This window comes from Ammospiza caudacuta, chromosome 16 (assembly GCF_027887145.1).
Source record: "Ammospiza caudacuta isolate bAmmCau1 chromosome 16, bAmmCau1.pri, whole genome shotgun sequence".
Classification (NCBI taxonomy): Eukaryota; Metazoa; Chordata; class Aves; order Passeriformes; family Passerellidae; genus Ammospiza; species Ammospiza caudacuta.
In genome coordinates this window covers 13066992-13093083 of record NC_080608.1, presented here as the reverse complement: position 1 = coordinate 13093083, position 26092 = coordinate 13066992, and the positions used below count along the sequence as shown (strand labels likewise).

Sequence of the window (26092 nt, the reverse complement as noted above, 5' to 3'; positions counted from 1 at the left end):
TTCTTCTCCAAAAGGGTTGTGAAGCATTGGAATGGCCTGTCCAGGGAGTTAAGTGGTGGAGTCACCATTTCTGGAGGGATTTAAAAGATGTGTGGATGTGGCAGTGCTGGGCACATGGTTTAGTGGTTTAGTGAACTTGGAAATGCTGGGATAATGTTTGGACTCGATGATCTTAGATTTTCCAGCCTAAATGATTTTATGGTTCTGTGGTTCCTTCCTACATTAAACAGGAATAAGGCAATTTGAGAGCTTAATCCAGATGTTTAAGTAGAAGCAAGTAGAGAAACCTTTTGCTTTTAAAAAGCTTATAAAATTTTAGGCATTAACAAATGGGAGGTGAAGAAAAAGCACACTGTGAGCAGCTGTAAGAATTGCCTTAATTGTGAGTCTTTACAGAAAGGATAACTCAAACCTTCAATTTTATCATAAGTTATTCTATTTCCTTCTGTCTCTTTCTTGCTACATTACTAAATACTGGGAGATTATCAAATTCAAACTTAATTTTTTTGCTAGGAGGCTTCTTGCCCTGCCTGTTTCAGTCTTTTATTTTGATCATCACAACTGAACTGGTCAAGCCTTTTAAAAATTATTATTTTTCATCTGTAAAGAAGCAACTTTTGCAAATGGGTCTTTGTGTTCTTTACCCAAAGTCACTCCAGCTAAAAATTAAGACTTCTGAAATTGTTTTAATGAAGATATAAGGAAACTTCAGAGGACATTTTCCAACACACACACACACACACACACACACACACACACACACACACAAATTGTATTTTCTAGCTGTCTAATTTTGATATCTTATTCTCATAAATTCAATAAAGAAAAATGCTGGAGCAGCTATTGCTCATCAGAAGACTTCCAAGTATTTCATGTTTATTAGGTAACCTATCTCCCTAATGCATCAGGGAGGCTGATTTTATTATAAGGGCTTGGAGAAGCTGTGACAGTGATTTGCCCAAGGTCATGCAGAAAGTCAGTGACAGGCTTGGGAACAAATTGAATCCAAGCAATAAAATCAAATCAGATGCAAGATTTGGTTTTAAAGGAATTGTTGTTTACCAGGAAGCCAAAACCAAATCAAAACAAAATACTTGAGGAACTTTACATATTATACAAATTAACCACATAAATGGTGCGGTTTTTTGCCTTCTTCACAGTTAAGGAAAGAAGATGGGATAAGCTATATTTGGATAACACTGAACTAGCAGTATTTGCAAGGAATCCATCTATTTCTGTCAGGAAAAGAAAGAAAAGTGCTAGAAGTAAATGTCAGTCTTGAAATTTAATGAAATTTTAAAATATTCTACCTTGGTAAGTCTTTGATAAGAGTGAATTATTTTTCTCTCTTGCTGTAAGTTTCACATTGTATTTTTGTTTATTCAAAAATCTAAATTTTATGCAAGTGGAAAAAAGCAAGACTATCAGATTTGAGGAATAAACTATCTAAATGGCTGCTCTTAAGACTTTTATGAGCCCTCACAGTATGAAACAAGCTATAATCTGCACTTTGAGAACATTTTGGTGACAGCCAACACATAAGGCAAAATTCACATGCATTCATTAGCAGGCTGGAACTGAAGCTGAGTGCACAGAGAATCAAATAATCTGCAGAAAACACAGTCTGAGCAGGTCTGTGTTTTAGGGAGGGAAACATAAAGATAGGGACCCTTGATTTTATGGGATAATATTTTGGCTTTAGAACAACAACAGAAATCAGAACAGGCAAGGTGTCCTAGGGCGAGGTTATGATGCTTGTATCCTCAGTTGTTCTGTTTATGCTGGATATTATGTTCTGTGCCTTCAAGACTGGCCCTGAAGAGTGAATGTTTTGTTTTGGTTTTGTTATGTCTGCTCCCCCACAGCTGGCAGGACACAGAGATGGGGCAGTACATGGTGCTGCTTTTGCTTTTTGCTTGGCTTTTCGCTTTGCTCTTGCTCCTGCTTTGCTCCTGCTTTTTGCTTCTGCTCATTAGTTAGTTTAGCTAAGCAATCCAAATTTTTCCCTGCACTGTTTTTCCTTTTCCTTTTTTGGACCTACTTGAACCTGCTCCGGACTGGGCCCTGGGAACACCAAGAGTTTGCACCCTGTGGCCCAGCGGGGCCTGCTCTGGGCAGCAGGTGCCCCAGCGCCACAGGAACTGATAGCAGAGCGACCACCCCCAGAGAGACTTTCTGAATTTGTCATCTTTTTCAGAGCGGTGAAAGAGTGGTGTCACCTGATATTGCTCATTCTGTGTGCTGGGGGTGCTTTGCCTGTTAAATAAACAGGTTCTTTCCACTTCTTTCTGAGGAATGCTTCCTGACCCGGTTGGAGGGAGGGGCCGTGTGGGTTTGCTTTATGGAGGGGCCCCCTTTTGGAGGTTTTCTCCCAAATTTGCCAGGACACAAGGACACATCAGATGCTACAAGGAAGAGCAGTTTGCTGGAAGCACCCCTGAGCTTTTCAGGCCTCCCTTCTCCAGAAGGATCAGCTCCTCCTCATCCCAAGTGATTTGTGCTTCTGCTGCTGCCCACCCGTCCTGCCCCACCCCAGGCTGTGCCCAGCGTGCCCCCAGCACACACCCACCCCCCAGGCTGGTTGCCAACCTGCTGCAGGGCTCTCTGGATGTCAATGCCCTGTCCCCAGGGCACGGCGGGGTTGGCCAGGCAGTCGCCGGCGTTGCCGCGGCGGGAGATGTCGATGCGCTGCCGCCGAAGGTTCTGGAAGGCCTCGGCCATCACCCGCACGCCGTCGTAGGTGAGTGCTGATGTATACTGGAAACAGAAAGGGCACTCAGGGTAAGCCTCCAGCTGCCTTGCTCTGATGCTCTTTGGATTTTACCTGTTTATATTTTTATTATTTTATATGTTTCCTGTATTCTTTGCACATATATTTGTAGCTCTGCAGCCCGTAATGTGAGTGGCTGATTGTACTGATAGTTTTCCATAGCGTTTCCCTAGGCAAAAAACCAAAACAAATTCCAGAGCACCAAGCCCCAAGAAGTACAAAACCCTTGTGCTATCTTGGTTCTTCCTGGAAACTGAGGTTGAGAACAACTCTTCAAGATACATTTTATGGTCAGAGCACAGCTAATGCTGAGGGAAAGACTCCAAACAAAACAAAACTTGACCTGAGAAGAAATTACATCAGCACTTGTCCTCCTATTGGTGCTGTTTATCAATCAGGTAAATTCCCTAAAACCTATAAAAATGTACTCATCCCTGTGGACATCTTTCCATAACTACCCCTGAAAGCCTTCTAATGAAAATCCACTCTTATATTGCCTCCTTACTAAAAGTATCTTGAGTTTCATTTCCAGGCTAAGAAAGCAGCAACACTCTGTCCTCACCTCCTTTCTATGAAGTTCAGCAGCATCTTGCTCCCTGTAATGTCCACTGCCCTGCTGACTCCTAAAAGCTGGTTTTGACTTTCACAGCTAGGAAGTGAAGGAGAAGCTCCTGATTTCACTCCCTGAGGAAGACTCAGCCCTAAAAGTCCTTCACCTGTTACCCAAGCATTTTGTTTAATCAGAAGCATTGACCTGAACTTTTAAGGAGCACATTATACTGTGTAAATGTGAGCTACATGAAGTCAAACAAGGGATGTTTTCTGGTCATGGATGGAGACCAGAAAATTCCATCTCAATTGGCAAAAATTCTGCAAAGCATGAGTTTATTCAAGCAGAAACTTGTACAGAAAGCAGTGTAAAACTTGGCAATAGCCATTAGTGTTAACTCTTTTTTCTGTGCTCACCCACTGATTTAGTTGTTTTGAACTTTCTTAAACTAATCCCAAAGCTAACATTTCTATGGCAGAGTGTTTGTCACAAATGTATTCATTTTCAAATATTAAACAGAGAAAAAACAACCTCTCCCTCCACTCATCCCTCAACAGCTTCAGGGCCTTCTGTGTCAGGAATTAAAATACTTTTTCCCTCTGTTGTACACTCTGATTTGAAATTCTCAAAAAGAACATCTGGAAAGATTTTATTATCACTGGATGTCTTGTAAACAAGTCAAAGGTTAAGCAATTAAAGAGGCTTTTTGTTTTTTATACACTGAACATTATGAGTTTTTAACTCTTAGCTTCAAGGGGGTGAAAACTGGGAGAGTGAGTGAATTAAATTTTGTGTTTCTTAAGAGGCAGTAACTGCAGCCTAGTAAAATTCAGATAATGTTAAGGCAAATGGAACAGCTAATGCTCATAATTATACTGAGAGTTTCTCAAGTGAGAATTAAGAGCCATGTGTGATCACAAAGAGGTGAGCATAACTTGAACAGAGCCAGGTGGAACTAAATGAAATGCATTTTTTTTGTACCACTTGCCTTTGGCCTCTTCCAGTCCACACGTGGGTGCTCTCTGGCATCATTTTGCCTCCACTGTTGCATGATCCTGGCAGGAACAGTATCTGTGTAATTCACCAACTGGAAGCCAGTGACATTGGCTCCACTCTCTCTGAATTTGGTCAGGTCAATGTCCATGAATCCCTGGTACAGGAGAGAAACAGGAGAAGCTCATCAGAGGAAGACACATGTAGGTGGGAAAGAGGAATCCTGCCTATGTATGAATATGGCAGACAGCTCAGGACAAATGTTTTCCCTCTGGGAGGAAATTTCCAGCTCAGGAGAGGCACCAGATCCCCAACCATGGTGGAAACTTGCTTTTCTCACAGGTTCTGAGCTGGCCATAGCAGTTACCAGCCAGGGAGACAAATAATCATATTAACAACAGCTTACTTGCAAGAAAGCTAGCAGAGTAATGGACAAATGTATCCTGAATAATGGATGAAATGAACAAAATTTGTAAAATATATTAAAAAGTATTTGTCAACCAGCTCTAAAATTTATACAGAATTGTTCACCCAGCCCTAATTTTCATGGACTCAGTAACCACTGGACAGGCTACTTCTTTTCAAATCACAGTTCACAGGGAAAAACAAATTCTGAACAATGAACTTCCAGCAAATCAGGAAGGAACTGGCTGGTCAGCTTCTTAAAGGAGTCTTACTATTAGAAAAGCCACTTTATAGAATTTGCTCATTTGGGAGAAAAGAAGGTGCTTTTCTAGACTTATGATTACTAATGAAATGCATTTCTTTCATTTCCTTATTCTTGTTTACTTCTGGCTCTTTGCATGTGATGAACATGTGCATAAATACACATGTGCATTGATCAGGGTGGCACTGCAGAATTAGTCACCCCCTTGAGTCAGAGGTGAAAAATTAATTAGAGACACACTGCAATATGGAGGGAGGGGTGATTTCTTGGTGTCCCAGGTTTGATCCCACTGCTGCTGGGCAGAACTCTGCTGTGGCTCCTTGCAGAGGTGCTGGGACAGGGGCTGTGCCCTTCTGGTGAGTGTGGGATAGGCGGAGCTCTTTTTTCTTTAGGAACACAAGTACAAGAGATGTACTCAATTATTTGTACTGGCACCATCAGCAGCCTTAATGCATGAGGGGAGATGAATGGGAGGACAGTCACAATGCCATCACCTGAGCAGCAGAAGGGCTGGCTGGAGCTCTGCCTTGCCCCTGCCCTGCTGCTCAGTGCTCTCTGCTGGCTCCTCCTCAGCCTGCCCCTGGGTTTCTCCCCCTTGCTTGTTCCCAGACTCACCATGATGGTGTAAGCTAAAAAAGCCAAGTTACATCATTTGCAGGAAAACACCAAAATCAGGTTCCCAAAATGATGCTCTCTATTCACAGGCTGAGGGAGCTAATTAGCTGATCAGCTCCCAAAGTCAGATGGAGCCATTAGATGGGAACTGTTTTGGGAATAGACCTTGCCAGGAAAAGACTAAATTGCCCTCTCACATAAGTGTCAGACTGAGGGAGTCATAACTGACTCAAAAATACCTTTAAAGACTTTCACATTTTTTTTCTTCCAGAATTTTGTAGGCAATTTGGCATCCACTTACAAGACTGAGGATTGGATACTGGTGTACAGATGCTCTAAATAGATGGCTTGTTTTCCTTCAAAGTACAGTGATTTAGGTTAAAAGAAAAAAAGTGGTATTTTGTGCGTGCATACTCCTCAGAATGATGGTTAAGCCCACATCAATCTTGTTTGTAATTACTGGCGTAGGGGTTTCAGAAAGCCAGAGCTGTGATTAATGAATGGGAAATGCAGCAGGATAATTGTCCCTGACATCTTAATGCATTTCAGGCCAAGTGGGTTTTGACACGTAGAGCTCCTAAGGTTCAGTAAGAGGGACCTCACAGGTTGCCAACTGGGTATTCATGGCTGGCACCAAATTACACTGACATTTTGCTCCTGGGAGCTACTCAGGGGAAAAAGATCTGTCAAAAGAAACTATGGCAGAGCAACCTGAAGTTTGTGCTACCAGCTCCTCTTTGGGAGACCTACAAAGGCATGAAGAAAAGTCCACGTTCACTGCAGAGTATGAATAAGATGACTGGTGTGTTAAGCCCCCTCAGAATGCAGATTTAAGTAGGAAAAAAAAAAAGTTATGACAGCAGTGATGAGACAGCAGTGGTTGAAACCACTGTATTTCACTGTTTTCCCCAAATAAAACCATTCTAAAACTGAAGCAAATATTCAACAAATATTCATTGGGATTCATTGCATAAAAATGGGATTCATTGCATAAAATTTTTAAATAGTCTGAATAAATGACAGGAATTATTTCTTCCTGAAGATTGTACTATTTTTTCCCCCACTGAATCTTGACATAATTCAGGTTCTTTAAAAAGTGTGGAGACCTCTGAAGATTTTCCAGTCATTTAAGGCAGTTGGGACCATAGAGGACATCATTAACCTTGAAGTCATCTTTGCATTTTGGCTGCTATCAATGGCTGAAATAATTGTTTTCACCTGTTATCCCTCCTTCACATAGCCCAGCACAAGGATATTATAGGAATGCTCCTAATTACAAAGGAATTTTAATCACCACACTGAAATCTGCTCAGAGCAGGTCTGGGGAAAATGAGAGCCAATGAACATGGAAATCCAGAGGTCAAATATTTTAGAAAATAATTCCCAGAGCAGGTGAGTTCTTGCTAGCAAGCATTTAAACAAAAAAGCCATCAAGAGTTATGCAGACTGGCTTTTGAAAATGCTTCTATTGACAAAGTGGGAGCAGGAATTCAACATGCCTATCTGTCCTTCTGGAATATCAGTCAGTGCTTGTAGGAAACAGGAGAACAAGAGAATTACAATATTTGCAACTAAAGAAATCATCAGTCATGTGTCACTTTGTACTAACTATAGAAACACATTGCAGAAAAGAAAAAAAAGAGTGATATTTTATTTAGTTTTCAACTGGCTGTATATGAGAAACAGAAAACAAACTCTTAAAACTTGGCTAAGAAAAGACTGTAACCCATGACTAAGGGGCAGCAGCTGTGCTGTTGCAGTAATATGTTTAGCATCAACCAGTTTGGGAAAGAACTAGCCCAGAAATTCTTCCCTCTGTCATCCAACCAAACACAGCAAGAAGTGAACAGTGCTGGAAGGATGTACTCCATGTGATCCCATGGAGTGATCAAATGGTTTTGAAACTGTTCTTAAAATTTGCCAGGGAATACTGAAAAAAACCCCACTTTGAAGCCATGTCTGGAGCATGTTCAGGGAAATAGGGAGACAAGCAGGCACCCAGAGGGACCCAGAACAGGAGGAATATGGGAACTCAGAGTGCAGCCCCCCTGTAAAAGCAGCACCCAGAGGGACCCAGAGCACAGGGCCAATGCCCAGGGTGTGGGTGCTCCAGGGGACACAAGAATCCTGCAGGCACAGCTGTCCCTGGGAACCATCAAACATCCATCAGCCACCCCACGGCAGGATCAGCTGTCCCTTGGACTCAAAGTCACTTCACAAAAGCACCTCAGCAGCCCAGAGGATGTGCTTTCCTGCCTTGCACAACCCTGGAAACTGCCTGGCTCTCTCCAAATGCCACAGAATGAGCAGGCTGACAATAAACCCCAGAAATCTGGTTCCTCCTCCAGCCTGCTCTGACTCACAGCATCTGCAGCACAGTGCTCCAGCAGAAGCCAGGCTGGGTTCAAAGGAGGGAAGAACTTGCTCTTTAGCCCTTACCACAGGCTCCTCTCTGCATTAATGGACCTCACAGAGCAATTGAGTGCAGGGTGTTGCTGTGAGGAAATAATATGGGCCGCTATTACAGACCTTTGTGGCTTCAAAGAGAAAACAGTACTGGGAAGGGGTTTATCCTCCCTGTGCTTTCCTTGATGCATCTGTTCTTTATGCTGTTCTTAAACTGAAAGCAGTTTTCAGCCAAAGGTTGTTTTACTGTCCCATTTGATGCCTTAGTTGCTGGGAGAGCCATCAGTAAGTCACACATTTATATTCCTCTCCACTGCTTGTGGGCTCAATCATCAAAGGAAATGCATAATGCAAGAAGACTGATGACTTGAAATGGGCCTCATGAATCCATCTTGATTAAGTGGTCCACAAAGGATCTGCCTTGAAAAGAAAGTCCCTCCAGAAATGAACCAGCTCCTAATTTATACCCTGGACACCATGAGGGGCCAGAACACTGAGTGGGCAGCTGTCAGTGTAGGCAAAACCTCATCCCTTTGTCCACAACCCTCCTCAAATCTGGAGCTTCACAGGCTGCCCTGCATCTCTCCTTTCACCCTTATATTTCACTGCCTCACTGTCCTAAACTCTGCCTCCTGATGAGCCTGGGTGGCACAGCTGCTGGTGGGACACCATCCCAGCAATGGCAACACACCCACACCTCCAGATTCTCTTTGTATTTCACTGAGCTCACATTAACTGCTGGCCCTTTCCCTGCAGGTGCCTCCTGTGATCCTTTGAAGCTGCAGAAGCACGGGCTGAGCTCTGGGCAGGCTGTGGGCTCAGAAACCACCCCAGAACCCAGCTGAAAACCTCCCTGCCTGTGCTCCAAGCCTCCTCCTTTCCTAGGATAAAGAACATTAGAGAGTCTCCTTGAAGACAGATATGTTTCTGAGAAACAGTGCTGTTTTCTCTCCTGCTGCATCTTCTGAACTCTCTAGATCTCCCCCTGAGACTGGCAAACTCAGCTTTGAATGAGGAGGGGGGGAAACCACCCCTTTCTCTTGAATTGCCTGGAGAAGGCTTGTTGGCTGAAGGCAACAGAGCCCCCTGATCCCAGGGAGGAGTATTAGGTTTTTTAAGTCTCTTTCTGTCTGGGATGAAGAGACTAGAGTCTGCTTTCCCTTTTCTTTAATAGCACACTGAAATATTCCTTTTCAAGCCAAAAGCATTGAAGCAATTCACCCTGAGCTTGGGTGGGTGCCACAGAAACCCGTGGCAGCATTGGGAAACTGGCCCAGCTCTGTTTAAATGCATGACTTGCAATGCCAGACTACTTCCTTGCAGCAGATTTTATGATTATAGGAAACTTTGCAAAGCAAAATTTTTGCTTCTGAATGGCTGTGGATGAGCTGAGTGAATACAAAGTGGCTCCTGTCATTCCAAGGTACACCAGTGACACTGCAGGGAGCAAGAAATGGAGTGTTTCCAGACAGAGCAGCTCTAATGCCCCAAATTATCTTCAAGCTTAACTTCTCCAGTGAAGCATCATTCCTCACTCCCATCACTTTGTATTAATAAGGAGGGAATGTCAAAAAAGAGCCCATCTGCTCCAGTCTCCTTCCACTGTGTCTTCCAATGGGAGAGGAGCTCTCCTCTGCAGAGTTATCCGTGTGTCAGATCCCACTGGGGCAGCAAAATGTGTGAGTCCTCACTGGGACTTAGGAGTGAGTGAAAAAAAGGGAAAAGAAAGACAGGAGAAGGGGGCACCATCAGGCAGCTTCCCAGCCCTGCAGCTTGATGAGAGTGTTTGGTCCTGTCTGTAGTAACAACACAAACCAAGAGAGGTGAGAATCCAGACTCCAAGCACAAGGGGTTGGAGGTGAACAGAAACTTCTCTTTGGTGCAGCCCTACAGATTTTTTTTTGTGTATTATTTGCCCAATCTTGCAGCTGCAGCACATTGTGGATATAAATGACCACACACATCTTGTCAGAAGGCTCAGTCCAGGCAGGGGAAGGGATGTTCTAGGTGGATGTTTGTGCATTAGGGAGCTTTCAGGGCATAAACTGATTTAAGGGTTTGGGAAATGTGCCGTGCAGTGGCAGATGCCATGAATTCAATCAAAGATATGATTAAGGGATGACCTGATCCCAGTTTACAAGGACCAAAACATCAGTAATGGAATATTTTGTCTAGCAAACAGAAGCATAAATCCAGTCGAGGAAGCTGAAGCTAAGCATGTTCTGACTAGAAAAGAGGACAAATTAAGGCAGATACTATGGATTTACACATCACCACTTGCAGCTGAGCTGGGATAATGGATTAGGAGACTGCAAATGGCTGAGAAAACCTGTTAGTTTGACACCATTTTGCTGAAGTTTAAGCAAACACATTTTTCCTTCCAATAGCTGTAATATAATCTGTCAGTTACTTACCTGATGCTCTGATTTTTTTAAGCCACAGTAAGTCACTCATGTTTTTGAGTCCTCATTAACTACTGCAAAAATCCTCCTAAGGTTGCTGTTCATATTATCCTGTGTGGGCAAGTTTTGATCAAACCAGATAATTTTCTTATGCATGAGACACTCAAGTTCAAGCAAAATTTAATTCAGGGCACTGCTGTGTCTCTTACTATCAGTAATTCAGAGGAGATAATATTATATGGGGCTCTTCTGCTTGATAATTTTTGAGTCAGGACAGAAAAGCTGTTTGGAAGTGAAATGCAGAATTTTCACTGATGTATTATATTGTCTTTCTCTGAGCAGAAAATGAATTTGTCTCATGAGCCTTCTTGCACCAACCTCTCAGGAGGCAGAAAGGTCTAACAGGCATAATTTTAGAACCCTAAAAGTAACTTAGGACACTTTTTTCCCAATAGAAGAATATAAATTTTGCATCTTGAGATCTTTCCAGGATGAGAAGGAGATGCTGTACACATCCTTCTGGAAACTCCAGAGAACAGAGTTTCAAATCAGTGAGGAATTCACACCTCTGACCTTGTTTGTGCCACCAGCCAGCAGCACTTCAGAGGGCAGGGGACTCAGATAAACAGGGCAGATTTCAAACTCATGGGAGACAGAACTACAACGTTTTATCTCCAGGCAAGGAGGGAATGGAGCTGTGGACACACTGCCAGTGGCACAGCTCACACGGGGCTGGGACAGTGCCAGGTGTCACTGATGGGGCAGGTACAGACCTTGCTGGGCACCACAACCCTCCCCACACAGCCACATCACCTGCTGCAGGTGTGGCTGTCCTGCCCTGCTTCAGGGGAGCTGCTCTCTGCCTGTGGATGGCAAATCTGGGAGGGCTTCTCTTCCCTCTCTGCACCCAGTGCTGGTCTCACATTGCTGAGTCTCAGGCCTGGTGTTACAGAAGTTCCTTCTGTTTTTTAGGTGAAAAAAAAACAAAGCTGCCCATCCAACTCAGAGGGGACCTGGATAAACCCAGCACCTCTTGTCTGACTCCTGCAGGAGCCACTCTGCTGGCAAAGCTGCTGTGCTGGGGAAATGATGATGCAGAATGATTTTTGCTTTATTTTAAAATATATTCTTCATTTTTTTACACATGTATTTGTAGCTCTGTGGCCTATTGTATCTGTGGCTAGTTTTCCCAGTACTTTTCCCTACCTTTTCTCTAGGCAGAAAGACAGAATACATTCCAAGACCCCAATCCCATCTTGGTCCTTTCTGAAAAACAAGGCTAAAAAAACAGCTCTTCAAGACACATTTTCATAAACAAAGTTTAGTTTCCATGAGGGGGGGAGATTTAGAGATGGTTGAACTGGGGGAAATTGCATCATCTCTTGTGCTCCTAATTGGTGATTTTTGTAAATTATGTTAATTTGCCAAATTTACAACACTGCATTCACCCCATGGGGTGCTGGGCATTTTGTGAACATTTTTCCATATCTGCCTATAGAGGTATCCAATAAAGACCAACCTTTATATTACCTCTTATACTAATATTTTCTCAAATGTGTGCTGTTTTATTTCTAGGTTCCCTAAGGCATCACAGTAACCTCCACCAGCCCCACAACTGCCAGCAAAGAGAAACTGTCCATGGCCTAACTCAGTGCTGACACAGGCTGATGTAGAATGGCACAGGAAAAAGTGCTTATCTTTGCTGATCAACACTGGTTTTATCTTTACTTTTCCCTGCTACACCTGCCATCAGCAATCTTGTACACTTATCTATTCATCTTGAATAAAAAGAGCCCTTGCTGAAAGAACAACTTGGACGAATGCACCAGGAAAGAAAAAGAGGCTGAAACACTGGATGTGGCAGCTGTCTTTCATACTTTTCTTTTAAAGACAGGTCACATGAATGTCCCTCATTTAATGACAAAGATTTTCCTCTGCCCAAGCTGATGCTCTCCCACTCCTGACAGTAATCAGCTCACATCCATGGCATAGGACAAACAGATACACAAAGCCAAGGTTATGGGCAAAAAGCCTGAACATCAAAAGAAAGGAATCCCAGAAGTTTCTAAGCTTGTTCCTCTGGTATTTTTGACTGTATTTTTTTTTCCTCTTTGTGGTTGCTAGAACTGATGATCTCAAAGGCTGAGAACAAAGCTTAGAAAAATGAGACTCACAGAAACAAACACTTTTAAAAGTTGCCAAATCTCTTTGAGTTCCAGAGGGGGAAAGAGAAAGAGAGAGATGACTGCAAGCTGCCAGTGCACCTGAAAAATACCCAGGTTTGCTCTGGTAAAAGCTCACTGGGGTAACTCTGATGAGTATTGGTTAAAGACCAGGATTTCATCAGTTTTCAAAAGCCATGAAGAGTGCCAAATTTGGCTCGAGGACAAGGAGAGATGCTCACAGAAACCCTTCCCCTGGCAGGGATGTTGCAGTCAGAACTTCATGGGATGGGCAGGACTGGGGAGACAAGAGAAGTTGTGTCTTTAGCAGGTGTAGCACATTCAGAGAAGGATGTTTGCCCATGGCCTAGGGTGCAGAATGGTTTCATTTTGTTTGTGAACACAGAAATATTATTGTCTCACCTTGGCAACAGCAATTTCACTGAAAAAGAACTGTTCCTGCTAGGAAATACCAGCTTTCACTTGCTGCTGTCAAATTCTGCTCAGCACTTTACTAGAGCTCACCCAGAGCAGCTGCTGGGCAAACAAAGAGCAAGGCTAATGCAAGGCAGTGACTGCCCATGGAGTGGCTGTGGACAGACAGGGAATTCCTCCATTCCAAACTGTGCCTATGGATGATTTTTTTTAGACCTTATTCAGCCTGTGCATTGCCTTGCAAGCTCATTTTGCATTCCTGATGGAACACCAGTTTGAAGCTGCTGCGACTGGGCAGTGGAGTGATGCTGCTTGGATTTCTTGGCTCTGTATGGCTCTGAACAAGCATATAGCTAAAGAAAGGAATTTAACTGGGGTTACCCAGAAATGTTTCCCAATATTTGCTTTCAATGTGTCATTTCCATAACTGTGTCCACATTTTTCCATGCCCAAGTAGGTCAGAGGTTGGAAATTCCTCCGCTTGCTCCAGCTAGTGCAGGAAACTTGGTGGCTACGAACGGGCTGAGGATTCCCTTGACCTGATTTTAACACAGAGTGAGAATCCTAACTCAGGACTGCCTCAGTCAGCACAGGGCATGAAAAATAACTCATTTGGAAACCCAACACTCCCAGGTTTTGTCTCTTAATGTATTCTCTGAGTACTCAGTGCTCCAGAGGGAGGCAGCTCCCCAAGCAGGGCTGCTCTCCAGCACGCGGGCGCGCACGAGGGTACGCGAGTGTGCGTGGGCAACGCACGCCCTGTCATCCTGGGACATGTCTGCAGGGGAAAATGGGGGCTGTTTGAGGTCTACCACTATGAGTGTGAGTCAGTGGGAATAAATTACAGCATGCTACACCCTCTGAAGGCTCTAATCCAGCCATGAGGTGTCCTCAGAAGAGGGTAAAACCTGCTGTGATGTCTCGGATCAGAGCGTTCGCACCAGGGTTTAACCCTGCCAGAGGCCAGCTTCTGCCAATCTCTTATAAAATCCCTGGCCATCCCCACTGAGGGAGGCTTGCTCTCCTTCCTTGCTGCCCTGTGGTCTCAGAAACATGGGATCTTAGGGCCTTTTTGCCATTCTCTTTGCTAAACCCATCATCCAGTAGCTCTCGTGTGGGTGCAGCATGTTACAGGAGCTGATTTGGCTTCTGGTGTCTGAACCTGCCCACATTATTCTGCCCTGGAAAGGACCTTCTTAACCTTGAGACGTGCCAGGATTTTTTTTTTAAAATAGTTTCCCCATGATTATCCCCTACTTTTTTTTCTTTTTTTAAAGTATTCTCCTCTCTGACTTTTGGCTCTTGTGTGATGCTAGGTTTTAAGGAGCAGGAAAGACCAAAGGTAAAGCTTGAATTCCTTTCACTCTGCTCCTTCTCCCTGGAATACAAGCTGCTTGGAAAGCACACCAGTGAATTCTGGTCATCCTGTCAGACACTGTGGGACCCAAAGCCCCCTCCACTGAGCTGCAGTGGAGGCAGAATGTCCCTGCAGAGGGGCTGGAGAAATGAAAAGCCTTTTGCTCCAAGTTAATTATTTATAAACCTTATTGGCTGAGTATGCAACCTCTCCCAGCCAGCTCTGTCCTCTCAGCATTTGTGCAAAGGCTGAAAAAACACATTAAAGATGGGACAAGTGTACTTTTCTCTGGGTGAAGGTGAGGGAAAGTGGTATGCTAAGAAATGTCCTTCAAATCTCCTCCACCTGAGTGTTAGTTCAGTTCACCTCGTGCCTTTCATGCATTTATCCTTATGAAACTGTGCAGGGGGAAGAGGTGATATTGTCATTCAGCCTCCTGTGTGGGTGTACTTAAAATTGCACAGACATGCTCACTCCAGTGACTCCAGCTCACTTTCCTGCTTAACTTTAATGAAGGGACTTTCATAAACAGCCAGGACCTAGGTTATGGCAAATAATAATTTTTTTTTAAATTAGCAGCTGAAGTTATTGGCTGGTCTGTAGTTTTGCATGTCTCCCCCTGCACAAGGTAACATTTTAATCTCTGTAATTACACGGTAGGCAGCCAGCACAGGGGGCAGGGTCAGTACAGGGCACTGCAGGGTAATGATGTGGCCATTTTTGCCTGGTAAATTACAGAGTTATCTTGGGACTGAGAAAAGGAGAAGGGCAGCAACTGCTTGACTAATTGGCAGTTTAAAGTTTAATTACCCCGGGGCTGACGTGCTGCCTCCCAGATGCTGCTCTGTGCTGAAAGAACAGGTCCAGAGCCTGCACATGGCTCACCCCACAGGGACACAGAAATCCCAGGAGGCAGCATCACCCCCAGAGTGCCAGCAGCACCCCAGCCTCTGCAGTGCCTCCTCCTGGATGGATGGACACATGTGGGGAGGAGAGGGTAGGAGCTCTGCTGTGGAAAACCTCAGTTTCTCTCTCTTACCTCTCCCCTAATCTCCCTAGGCAAAGAAATTTTCCATCCTCCTGTGAGACTTGCTCCAGAAAGATGGTCCTGCCCCTGCCCAATGCTGCCCTGTCCTCAGGCAGCACCTCCCTGCTTTAAAGGGAGAATCCTTTCCTCAAAGAAATCTTTGCATTCAATTCTCTCCCTAGAGCCATGACAGTCAGATTTCATTTAACACCAAGGGGGGAGTGATAAAATTACTTTGGTCTGCATCTGTCATCCAGACAAGGTCAAACCACTACAAAACCCCAGCACGCTTGGAGATACCCTGCAGATAATCTTGCTGGCTCAAGAGAGAAAACTCCATGAGAAGAGCACAGCAAAAGACTATGGTACTTTTGTTACCTAGAAGGTGGATGAGAAAAAGAGTGTACAGCTCAGTAATTATAAATATAGTGCTTTAAAAATCTGAGATAGAAAAACCCCCACCAATTAGGGTAACTCACCATATTTGCCAGAATGTAGTGGTACCCATTGCCATTTTTTTCAAGTGAGATGATCTGCAAGATAAAAACCAAGGATAATTAGCAGAGATCAACTAAGGAAGAAGAATATCAGTTACCTGCCCTTTCTCACTCTTATTTTTCCCTGCTGAGACTCCTCAGCTGTGAGCAAGAAGACATAGCAAAAGAAAAGTTCCCAGTCTTATTAGAGGATGGCCAGAGCTTTCACACATGATGCCTGAGCAGCAAATCTGAAATTAGACAGGACAAGATCCCCAGGAACACTGTACAGGCAGGGAGAGCAAACAACCAAACCAACCTGTTTCCTAAAGGCTCAGGGAGGAAGATAAAGCCTTAACAAGATTTGTATTTCATACACCAAAGGAACAAATGGGGATTTGGAGTCCCTGTGTCCTATGAAAGCAACTGAAACATTAAGCAAGACTAGAGAGCAATCCTGCACATCCTCCAAGCTACAGCCCCTGCTGCCAACACCTGCCTGGGAGAGATGGCTGGAAATTTAGGTTATGGGTAAGTTTTTGTGCACCAGTGGAGTTTCAAACTACTTCTCCAGAATGAAGCTGTTTGGGTAAGCCACAGAGGATTCCCTGCATGTTCACTGAGATAATGTATAGATTCATATTCATGGTGTCCCAATACATGTGCTTTGCCACTTAATTCTTTGTCCCTGACACAGCAGAGTCAGGTTTTTATTTTCTTTTATCAACACAATTGCTTTCCAATTGGTAACAACTGATTTTTTTCTATGTTAGCTGCAAAAGTTTCCCTTTCTTTTCTCTTTTCTACCTGTTGCAGATTTGTCTGTGACTGGGGGGAACAGAGGCACTGATCCAATGGCCTGTGTATTTTTCTCCCTTGATTTAAAAAGAGTACAGAAAAAATACACTTAAAAGTCTTCATTATTCTTGCTGACTCCATTTTTTCATTGAAATTCCTCTCTATTGATTTCCAGCAGCACTGTTAAATTCTTACTAGTTTACTAGAGTCAGATACCATCTGCAATTGAGCCACTCTACAAACAGAAAGAAGAAAGTGGAAAAAAAGGCCCAAATGCCTTCAAAGCCTGTACAAACACAATATTTGCCAGTTTCTGAGAGAACTGTGCTGTTTCCATTAGGTTTCTTGGCTGGCAACACTACCTCTTATTTCCATTGTCATATGAATTGATTCTGAATTGCTGCCTTCATTGCCAACAGGCACAGGCAAAATCTGCACAAACTGCAGTGAGGACAGAAAGATCCTCAGAGCCAGAATGATCCTAAAACCACTGCAGATTCAGCCAGAAATCAGTGTACCCAGGATCTGGTACCAGGCTGGCAGCAGGTACTTGAGAAGTGTCAGATGAGGGCAGAGACTGATCCTCCCCGTGGGACAGCACTCCCAGATTATCACGAGCAGTCATTTAGGGATTTCCAAATGGATAATAAATGAGCTGACACTTGCTCTGTGCAACTGGTTCGTCTGCCTTAGTCCTTCTCTGATGAAGTGCTCTTGTATGCATAATAAAACTCATCTGGTTCTCAGCATTAACGTGGGGGTGGCAATTAACTCCAATGAAAGTTTCATTTAGAAGCAGTTCCTTACACAGCTAATGCCAGCTCCACCAGCTTCCCTGCACATATCCCTCAGTGTGGCTTCTGCTGAGATGTTCGGAGCTCTCAGAAAAACCCTCTGTCTACCTAAAGCTATGAAGATATACATTTCATTATGGATGGTTTTCTGAGTATCTTCCATGGCCTGATCTAAGAAGCAAAACCAGACCAAACTCATCTCTTTCCATCCATCAGCTGAGACTGACCTTTGCAGCAAGTCCCAGACCTTGCAGGAGGAAGGAGAATCTGGTGCCCTGGGATGTCTAAGAATTATGATCCAATTCCCCTTTTCTCCAGTGTCAACAATAGCTGGCACTGGCTCCTCCAGCCCCAGCTCTCCTTTGTTATTTTATGAGGTGTCAGAGCCGATGAACCAAGGAGGGCTGCCATCCAGCTCTGCCTGAGCCGTTAATCTTACAGCCCATCCACCTGAATTATGAAGCTCGTTTCCTGTGTTTTACACAGTTATTTGTGATCTTAATTTATTTTAAAACGCTTGCTCAGTCCTAATGTGTCCGGACAGCAGTAGCAAGCTGAGGTTATAATAGCATTTATCACTCCTCCTGACTGTGCTGAGAGGCTGTGCTGGGCTGCATGCTGATTGCTCACTTGGGCCACCTAGGTTTCATTACCCACTTCTTAATGGGAGAGTTTGACATCTATTAGAGAGAAATCCTCTCAGAGTGAAACACTGTCGGAGGAGGAATTCCAGTTACTCATTTTAATGAGAGACAAGGAAGAAACAATAGAGGGCTTTGATGGAACACAACCCACCCAGCACTTATCCCATTAAGGCTACACAGCACAACCCCATGGCAACCTGCCCTGATCCAAGGCCTGGCTCACAAGTGACAGCTACCTCAGCAAAGACAAATCAAACCCTTGAGATATGACACTGAGAAATCTCCCAGAGAGAAACCAGGTCATTTTTAACTGGCTCCTCCACAGCTGAGGGCTGCCTTGCTGGAGTCACTGGTGTTGTGTTTTGTGTATGGAGGGAAAATGAAAAGCAGCAGTGTGGGTGTGAGAGGCACAGGTGCTGGACAGCCATCCCCAGCTGTCCTGCTCACTGTGGAGCACAAATCACAAATCCACTGCCACTGAGAGACAGAGACAGGCTTGTCAGGGAAGAAGATAAATGCATTGAAATGTCCCCGAGGGGCTGAGGCAGCTTTTGGAGTACCTCAGACAATCAGAAGGACAGGGCAAACAGCACAGTGACATTCCCACAGAGGCTGCTGGTGTGCTGAGCTCTGAGACCAGCCAGCAGCCCAAGTTAAAGCCCAAGTTACAGTCCCAGCTGAATTTCACATGATAATGAGCTGAATGCTTTCTTTGAATCCCTCCAGTCATCCGTATACTATGAAAAACCTTTCACTTTCTCACACTGGGACAACTACCTCTGCTCTCAGAAATCCTGGTGGACTTGGAACAAGAATGTTTAAAAGGATGAAAATGGACTACACATGTCTGAAAAAGTTGTTCACAGCCCCATCCTTCACTGGAGTGTTACCTCCCAGGCACAGATGTCTGCTGGAATTGCTCTGTAATTTTTGTAGTAAAACACATCTTTGTACCTCTTCTCCCTGGGAACTGATATTTTTTATAGTATTGCAAAACAAATAATCACAGTATCTGGATTTTTAGTGCTCTTACAAATAGCTTTTCCTATACCTAGGTTTAACACTTGCTCCAGTTCTGTGAAGAACTTTGAAAGAAAGTCTTATTTTCCTGCTCATACCAAGAAGACTAGGTAATAATTTACTATACAACTTAACATTCTTTTAGACAAAACAGGCTTAAAAGCCTGACAGTATTAATGCTAGAAATTTGATATACTCTGAAGAAAAGCCAAATTCACTGCCTAGGTCTTGTCCAAAATTCTGGACAAGAATTCAGAATCTTCGAGAGAGAAAATTTTACCCTCTGGAATAACCTGTTTTCTCTTTCATGAATGTGGCCTTGTCTCTGAGGTTACAACCTGCTCTCAGCTTTGTTATTCCACGTAACAGAGGAGTGCCCAGGGACATCCAGCAAGGATGGATGGTGCTCATCCCTGAGCATCTGGTGAAATGTCAGTCCCTGTCCCACACAGGGAGCAGCTGAAGTGTGAGACAGAGATGAAAGGTACCTTAGGTGGGGAGACCTGGGAAGCACAAGGTAAGAGTGAGCTGACTATGAGGAGTAAAGCAGTGGAAAGTGCTCTTTCCAAACCCTTCCATTTGGGTTGGTTGTAGGTGTGAGAGGGAAAGGTCTTGTGTCTGGAGTTGAAGTGTGGACTCAACCCACCCCTGGGCTTGTATTTGTCTCCTGTCACAGAAATCCATATTCAGGACAAATGTACCATAATCCTTCTGTGTGAGAATTTGGTGCAGCACGTGGAGGCTGGGGGACCAAGAATCTGGCAGTGCCAATCCACACCTCCAATTTAACTCAGAAACTGGAGAAAGACTCTGCAGAATCAGGAGGTGCCACATCTTGTGCACGCTGCTTGGAGGAATTGGCACAAAGCAAACCCACTGGGGAGCAAGGGGGTGTAAAGGGCTCAGCAAAGGAGTCAAACAAGGAGGAGCATGGAGAGTGGAGCTCACTCAACATGAATTCATGAGAGCTTGTACCATTCCTGAAGCTTTACTGTTTCTGCAGTGACACAGCAGAGAAATGCCTGCAAGCCCAGCAGCTGCAGGCACACACCCCAACTTCAATGAGAGCCACAAGGAGACCAGGATCAGGCAAAAATGGGAAGAACTCCAGGGAAAAACAACTCTTCCCTGCATGCAAGACACCCCTCCCCCAGAACCCCCAGAAGGCCCACACCAACACAACCTTGTTAAGGATGATGTGCAGCCTCTCAGTCTCGCAATCCACAACCACCAGCCTCTCCTTCTTCTTCTCCAGCTCCTGGAAGAGCATCCTGTAGCCCTCCTCTGTTGTTGTCAGGATGTTGACAGCTGTCACCTGCCAGTTCTTCTCAGCTGCAGTGTCCAGCACTTTTTGCAGGACTGACAGCCCTGGGGTGGGAAGAGAAGGGGGAGAGCCAGGTTTTAGTTGTGTAATGGCATCTTTCCATCCTCCTGGCAGCCTGTGTGGCTGCCTCAAGCCAGGCTGGAGACAGTCATGAGAGAGCAGCAGAGCTACAGAGAGCAGCTAACAGTCTAGATCTGATCCAACCCTATCTGGGCTAGAATTAATGACTCCTGCTTTTTCTGGCCTAGCACTGACGACTCCAGGTCTGATTTTCCTTTGTAATTGGCAGATCAGTCTCGTTGATCAGGCCCTGCTGTGGGATTCAGATAAGAACTCTAATCCCCGTCTTCCTGTTCCCCAAATAACTTGATTTCTCTCTCAATGACTTGATTTCCTTCTCATCTTTGATCTGCTTAGGCTGCATGCTCCTAGGGTTAGGGACACCCTCATCAATCACAGCACACTGTCACACTCAGCATGCTTCTCTCACAGCAGCATCTCATCAGGAGACCATTACTTTTAGAATTATGTTGCTTAAATTACATTCACAGCTTTCTAGAGGAGATGCACATAGCAATTCTCTGGAATCATGCTGGACAACCCTGAACAATCCTGTGCTTTTGGAATATTCTCTGTGCCCATGCCTCACGACAACAGAAAGCAGGTGGGATGCTTTCATACCTTCTCCTGTCTCTAAAGCCCATCCTGTCCCTTCAGGGGATAATTAAAACTTCCAGGACAGAGATGTGAATCACCTTACCTCTGCCCTATCCTCCACAAGTCTGCTTTGCTTGCAGCTCCAAGCCTGGAACTTTAAAGGCATCTGAGGGCTGGGAAAACTGAATCATGGAGCAATGAGGTCTCTGGCCCTTTTTTGGTTTGTGGTTTAGAAAGTTAGGTAACATCTTCCATTACCTCACACAGGTTTTTGTTCTTTTACATAGAAAACTGACATGCACCAACATGGGGAATTTGGGGTTTTCCAAGCTATCTGCCAGAAACACACATTTCACACCTGGCTGTGGGCTTAGGTGAGATCTGAGCATGTGTCCGTTCATGTTTCTAAACTCAGGGCTCAGTGCCCTTGATTTTGACAGCCCAGTTCAATATGGGACCTGTTGAATAGAAACAATTTCCCCATTTTGAATTCCAAACCATTTGCACATCAAGTATTTCCCTCGTGTTGATGGGGATAGGATCTGACCCCGTGATAACACACACACACTGGGTCAGGCTGATGCTTTTTTAAGATGAGTGCTCACCTTCAGCAGAAAGGGGTATTTAGAAGAGAAGAGACAACAGGGAAGGCATAGGTTGACCCAAACCCACAACTTTTGGAGGTAAAGACTCCTTCTACACCAGTGTCTTTATCTGCCTGGTAACCCCTATCGCTGTGCTGAGAAGACCCTGATGAAGGAGGAATGATGAGGAAGACTCCATCTTATCGGAAGGCTAATTAATTACTTTATTATACTATATTATCCTATACTATATTACATTTTATCTAAACTGAATCTGCCAAGCACTCAACTGCACACAACTGCTCTGAATCTCTGACTCTCATCTGACAGTCCTGACACACACACACTCTTGTGTCACTATAGGACACAAGACAACATGAGCATACACACTGCTGCTCTCAAGGTGAAGAAAGGGAAGTTTATTTTCTGACTCCAACATTTATAGATTTTCAGAAGTGACTGTGGATTGGAGGGTGACAGTGCCACCTCTCCAATGACACTGGACAAACCAGCAGTCCATCAAATTTCTCCTCCTCCATAAAAGAATGCAAAACAATAAGTTATTTACAGAAAGTGTGTGAGAAAGTTTGTTACAAGAATGTAAATATCAGAAGGCTTAGAAAATCTTAAAAAATCAGGGTGACACGCTTGGCCCTGATAAGCCAAGGAAACAAAACACCATCACTTTGGGTAAACAGCCTCCATATTGCATTCTACTTTGGCACAAACACAGGCACAGCAAATGAGACAAGAATATTTTTGGGAAGAATTATGCCTTGCTTTTCTCTGTGAAGAGAAAACGTGGGGCTACAAACCCTTCCCATGGAGCTGCGACTCACCGCGGTCGGCGTCGTAGATGTACACGAACTTCTGCCAGCTGTAGTGCTCGATGACACTGATCAGGGCATCCTGCAGCTCGGGGCGCAGCTGCAGCACGAACTGGTTGGAGGTTTCCACGGGGAAGCTCGGGGTTATGAAGCACACGTGGAGGGCCCCGCAGAAGGACGTGAGCATGTTGACGGTTCTCCTCTCGTAAAAGCCAAAGATGGCGTAGACGCCCTTGGAGAACTGGGAGCAGACTGCAGGGGCAGAGGGGAGAAAATCAAGGAGGTTTCTCAGCAATGTCACCAAAATAAACCTTTTCCCTCAGATAAGCTGCAGGGTCTCTCTGGACTGGATAATTTTCCCTCAGGTGAGTGGGTTGGTGAAGGCAACCTGTGAAGAACAGGGCTTGTGGCCATGGAGTGCTTGCTCTTGGTCTCCACAGAGCTGCTTTACTTTTGATAGGACGACATTACTCAAAAGAATAAAATCAGTGTCTCCAGGGCTCTGCTGGAGATTTTGCTGCTTCTGGGGTAAAATGAGTTATCTGAACATAGGAACCCTTCAGCAGAAAGAGGCTACTGCAGCCCTGGATGCATTCAGGGAGCAGAAGGAAAGCCTTTGCACAGCAGCACAGCCCTTTGTGGCCAACAACTCCAGAGGGAAATCATGGGTTTGACCTCAACAGCTGAGGAAACCACTCTGGGAGAGCATCTCAGCAAAGATTCACCAAGGTTCAATGCAGCCACAGCACAGCTCCAGGGGGATCTGTCCTGGGGCGTGAGCTGCTGGCTCTGAGTCAGAGCCTCTGACACTGGGAGCGTGTTGGTACTTGGGAACACAACTTCGGCAATTTCTGGTTTCCTCACAAAGCCATGGAGACAGGGCTGTGAGCCCAGTGAGGTACCAGCAGTGTCCTGGGAGGTCTCCCCCAGGAGGGCTCCCTGGGTTCCCTGGGAGGTGTCTCTCTGTCTGTCTGTCTGTCTGTCAGCCACTGTGCTGTGCAGGGAGGGCTCCCTTGGGTTGGAGCCCTTCTCTGCAGAGCACTTAATGAGATCGTGGGAGCTGCTGGGAAAATGCCTGAGGATCTCAGCGAGACAGAGAGAGTTCACACTTTGTGCTGTAAAACTTAGCCCCTGAGACAGTCAGACTCATTCAGTATCACCCCTGTTTATGGCACATCCTGAGTTACCATCAATAAATCTCCAAGCTGGAGGTGGTGGCAGTGACAGCACTTTTCCTGTGTCAGAACTCTTGGCACCAGTGTTTCCTCCTCTTGTCACTGTGACTCTGAAGACCTTTGGCTGTGACATTTATACTGACTCGACAATTCACACATCACTTGCTGCTCTCCCAATGCCAGTGCAGGCTGAGGAGTTGGATGTGACATTCTGGGGTCCCCTGGCAAGTTCTGTGCACTGCTTGGGAATCCCCTGACCTGATTTCTGCTGCTAACTGCCAGTGCCCAACCTTCTGCATGTGTTGCTGCAGACAGCCTCCTAAAAACAAAATTCTTGCACCCTTAAGGCTCCATGCGAGCTCTGTCCCTCCAGCAGGGACCCAAAGTCAATTCTGGCTGGCTTAGAGCCATCCTGGAAAAGACTGTTTTGTTCCTCACTTTGCTACTGCCAGCACCAAACATTCAGAGGGAAGAGCAAGAAATCCTGATTCCCACTGTACAAAGCAAGTCCCTGCTCCCGTCTCACCCCTGAAACAAAGCAGCCAGGCTTCGTGGTGGTGCTGAGAGCTGAGAATGGAACCTCACAAGACTGAAGAAATTTTTTCCTTTGTCTTGGATCTGAGCCCAGTTTTTGGGCATCCCAGTCCCGCAGTTTGTTCGCAGGGTTGCTCATCCTCTTTTCACTGATTAGCACCTGTGATCTCAGCATTTTCCTCCCACAAGGGAATTTGCTGTTCTGCAGGGCAGGGACGCCTAAGAAAGCCCAAACTGAGACGGAAATAACTCCCTCTTCTCTTTATGTTCACAGCAGTGCCTCTCTTTGCAATCAGCAATTGTGTCTGCATCAGCTGGAGTCACTGCCCTCATCATGAGACTGACACATCCAGGAGGAAAAGCAGCAGATACAGATGGAAATAGTCTGAGCATCTTTTCCATGTGGCTGGAGCAGTGGGTCTAATGAAGGGTGTGAGATACCATATGTGAGAGATCAGAACGTGATCTCCAGAGACCCAGGCTTCAGCCTCACTGAATGATTAAAGAGACATTTTCAGGACAGCTGAACAATCCAGTACAATTAATAGTCCAGACAATAAGCTTAGCTGGCTTGTTTTGTTTTGTTTTGTTTTAGGCAAGGCATGGCTTCCTTGGATTTCTTTTCTATTCAAAAGGAATCTATCCTTTTAAATTTTTTTTTTCTTTAACTTTGTGGCTCAGTCACGCTCAGGCATCCCTCCTACACTGTTCTGAGACATCATCAGTGCCAGCATTTGAAACAGATTGTACCAAAGACAACTGGGAAAGTGAACACTTTATCATTAGTAAGTTTGGAAAGAACCCTCACTTGCTTTGTACTTGCAGGATAAGAGAGGCCATGGACAAGACAGATAATTTGAAAAAAAAAAAGGCTTACCAAGAGTTATCTCCCAAAGAAAAACAAATAAACTCTTGTGTCAGTTAATCTGGAAGAATGAAGAGTGAGAGCTGCAGCCACCTTTCTAGGACTGAACATGGCATAATGTAAAAGCAGAGACTGCAAAATTATGTAAATCTCAGGGCTATTTTAAATTACAGATGCTCCAAATGAATTTACACAGCAAAGCTAAAAAGAAATTACTTGCTTGTTATTTAATACACTAAGAGATTGCTGGAACTCCTTACATTTCCTTTAATCATTTTATGAAGCAAATTTGTTAATTATTCTGTGTTCATTTCATTGCTCTGCAACTTCCTAATAATCTACTACTAAGAACTGTAAGCCTTAAGTAGAAGAAGCAAATATTTTAAGCTTTCTTTGTTTTTGTAGTGATGAGGAGTCACTAGCGTCTGACTGATGGATTTCTAAAAAGACTACGAAACATAAAAGGGATGAAGATTGTGCTGGAATGCAAGGCCCAAGAAGTTGAACTCTTCTGGTCAATTGGCTGGTAACAACATCCCCCTTTCCAAGCCCTGTGCTGGCTATCTGTGAGCAGCTGGCCCCAGCCCAGCTTTTCCTGCAGAGGAGAGCTGCAGTCAGCCTGGAGATCAGCTCCAGCAGCTCAATTTGGACAGCTCCACCTCAAGCTCCCTCCTGCAGGCAGGAATCTGGGTGAAATCCAGCAGCATAAATGTTTGCCCATCCCAGGATGTGAGCACGAGTGAGGAGGGTTTGCTTGGATGCAAATGCACACGTCGGTGGCTGTTTGCCTGTGCTGTTGGTGGCCTCTGGGCTGCAGGGTGGGAAAGGACAGAGAATGTCAGTTCTGGGCTGTACCTGAATTTGTAATTTATTACAGATAGGTTAGGAGCAGCATTGTGTTCAAGGATGGAATTTAGGTTCATGCAGTTATTAGGGTAGATAGCTTTAGGACTTTGTGTTTAGGGTGAGGAAAACTGTTGCAGTTATTACAGCATATAGGTAGAAGTTGA

The 26092-nt window shown here is 44.7% G+C and overlaps 1 protein-coding gene across 2 annotated transcripts in view; it reads right to left on the bottom strand.

Annotated features, from left to right (window-relative positions):
- GRIA1 (glutamate ionotropic receptor AMPA type subunit 1) overlaps positions 1 to 26092 on the bottom strand; it is a 120977-nt gene that overhangs the window by 42704 nt on the left and 52181 nt on the right. For both annotated transcript variants that reach the window (XM_058815439.1, XM_058815441.1), the window contains exons 3-7: positions 22521 to 22760; positions 20300 to 20484; positions 15864 to 15917; positions 4309 to 4470; positions 2590 to 2757 (exon numbers count right to left, since the gene is read on the bottom strand). In XM_058815439.1, the coding sequence (XP_058671422.1) occupies positions 2590 to 2757; positions 4309 to 4470; positions 15864 to 15917; positions 20300 to 20484; positions 22521 to 22760 (809 nt within the window). The remainder of the gene's footprint in view (positions 1 to 2589; positions 2758 to 4308; positions 4471 to 15863; positions 15918 to 20299; positions 20485 to 22520; positions 22761 to 26092) is intronic.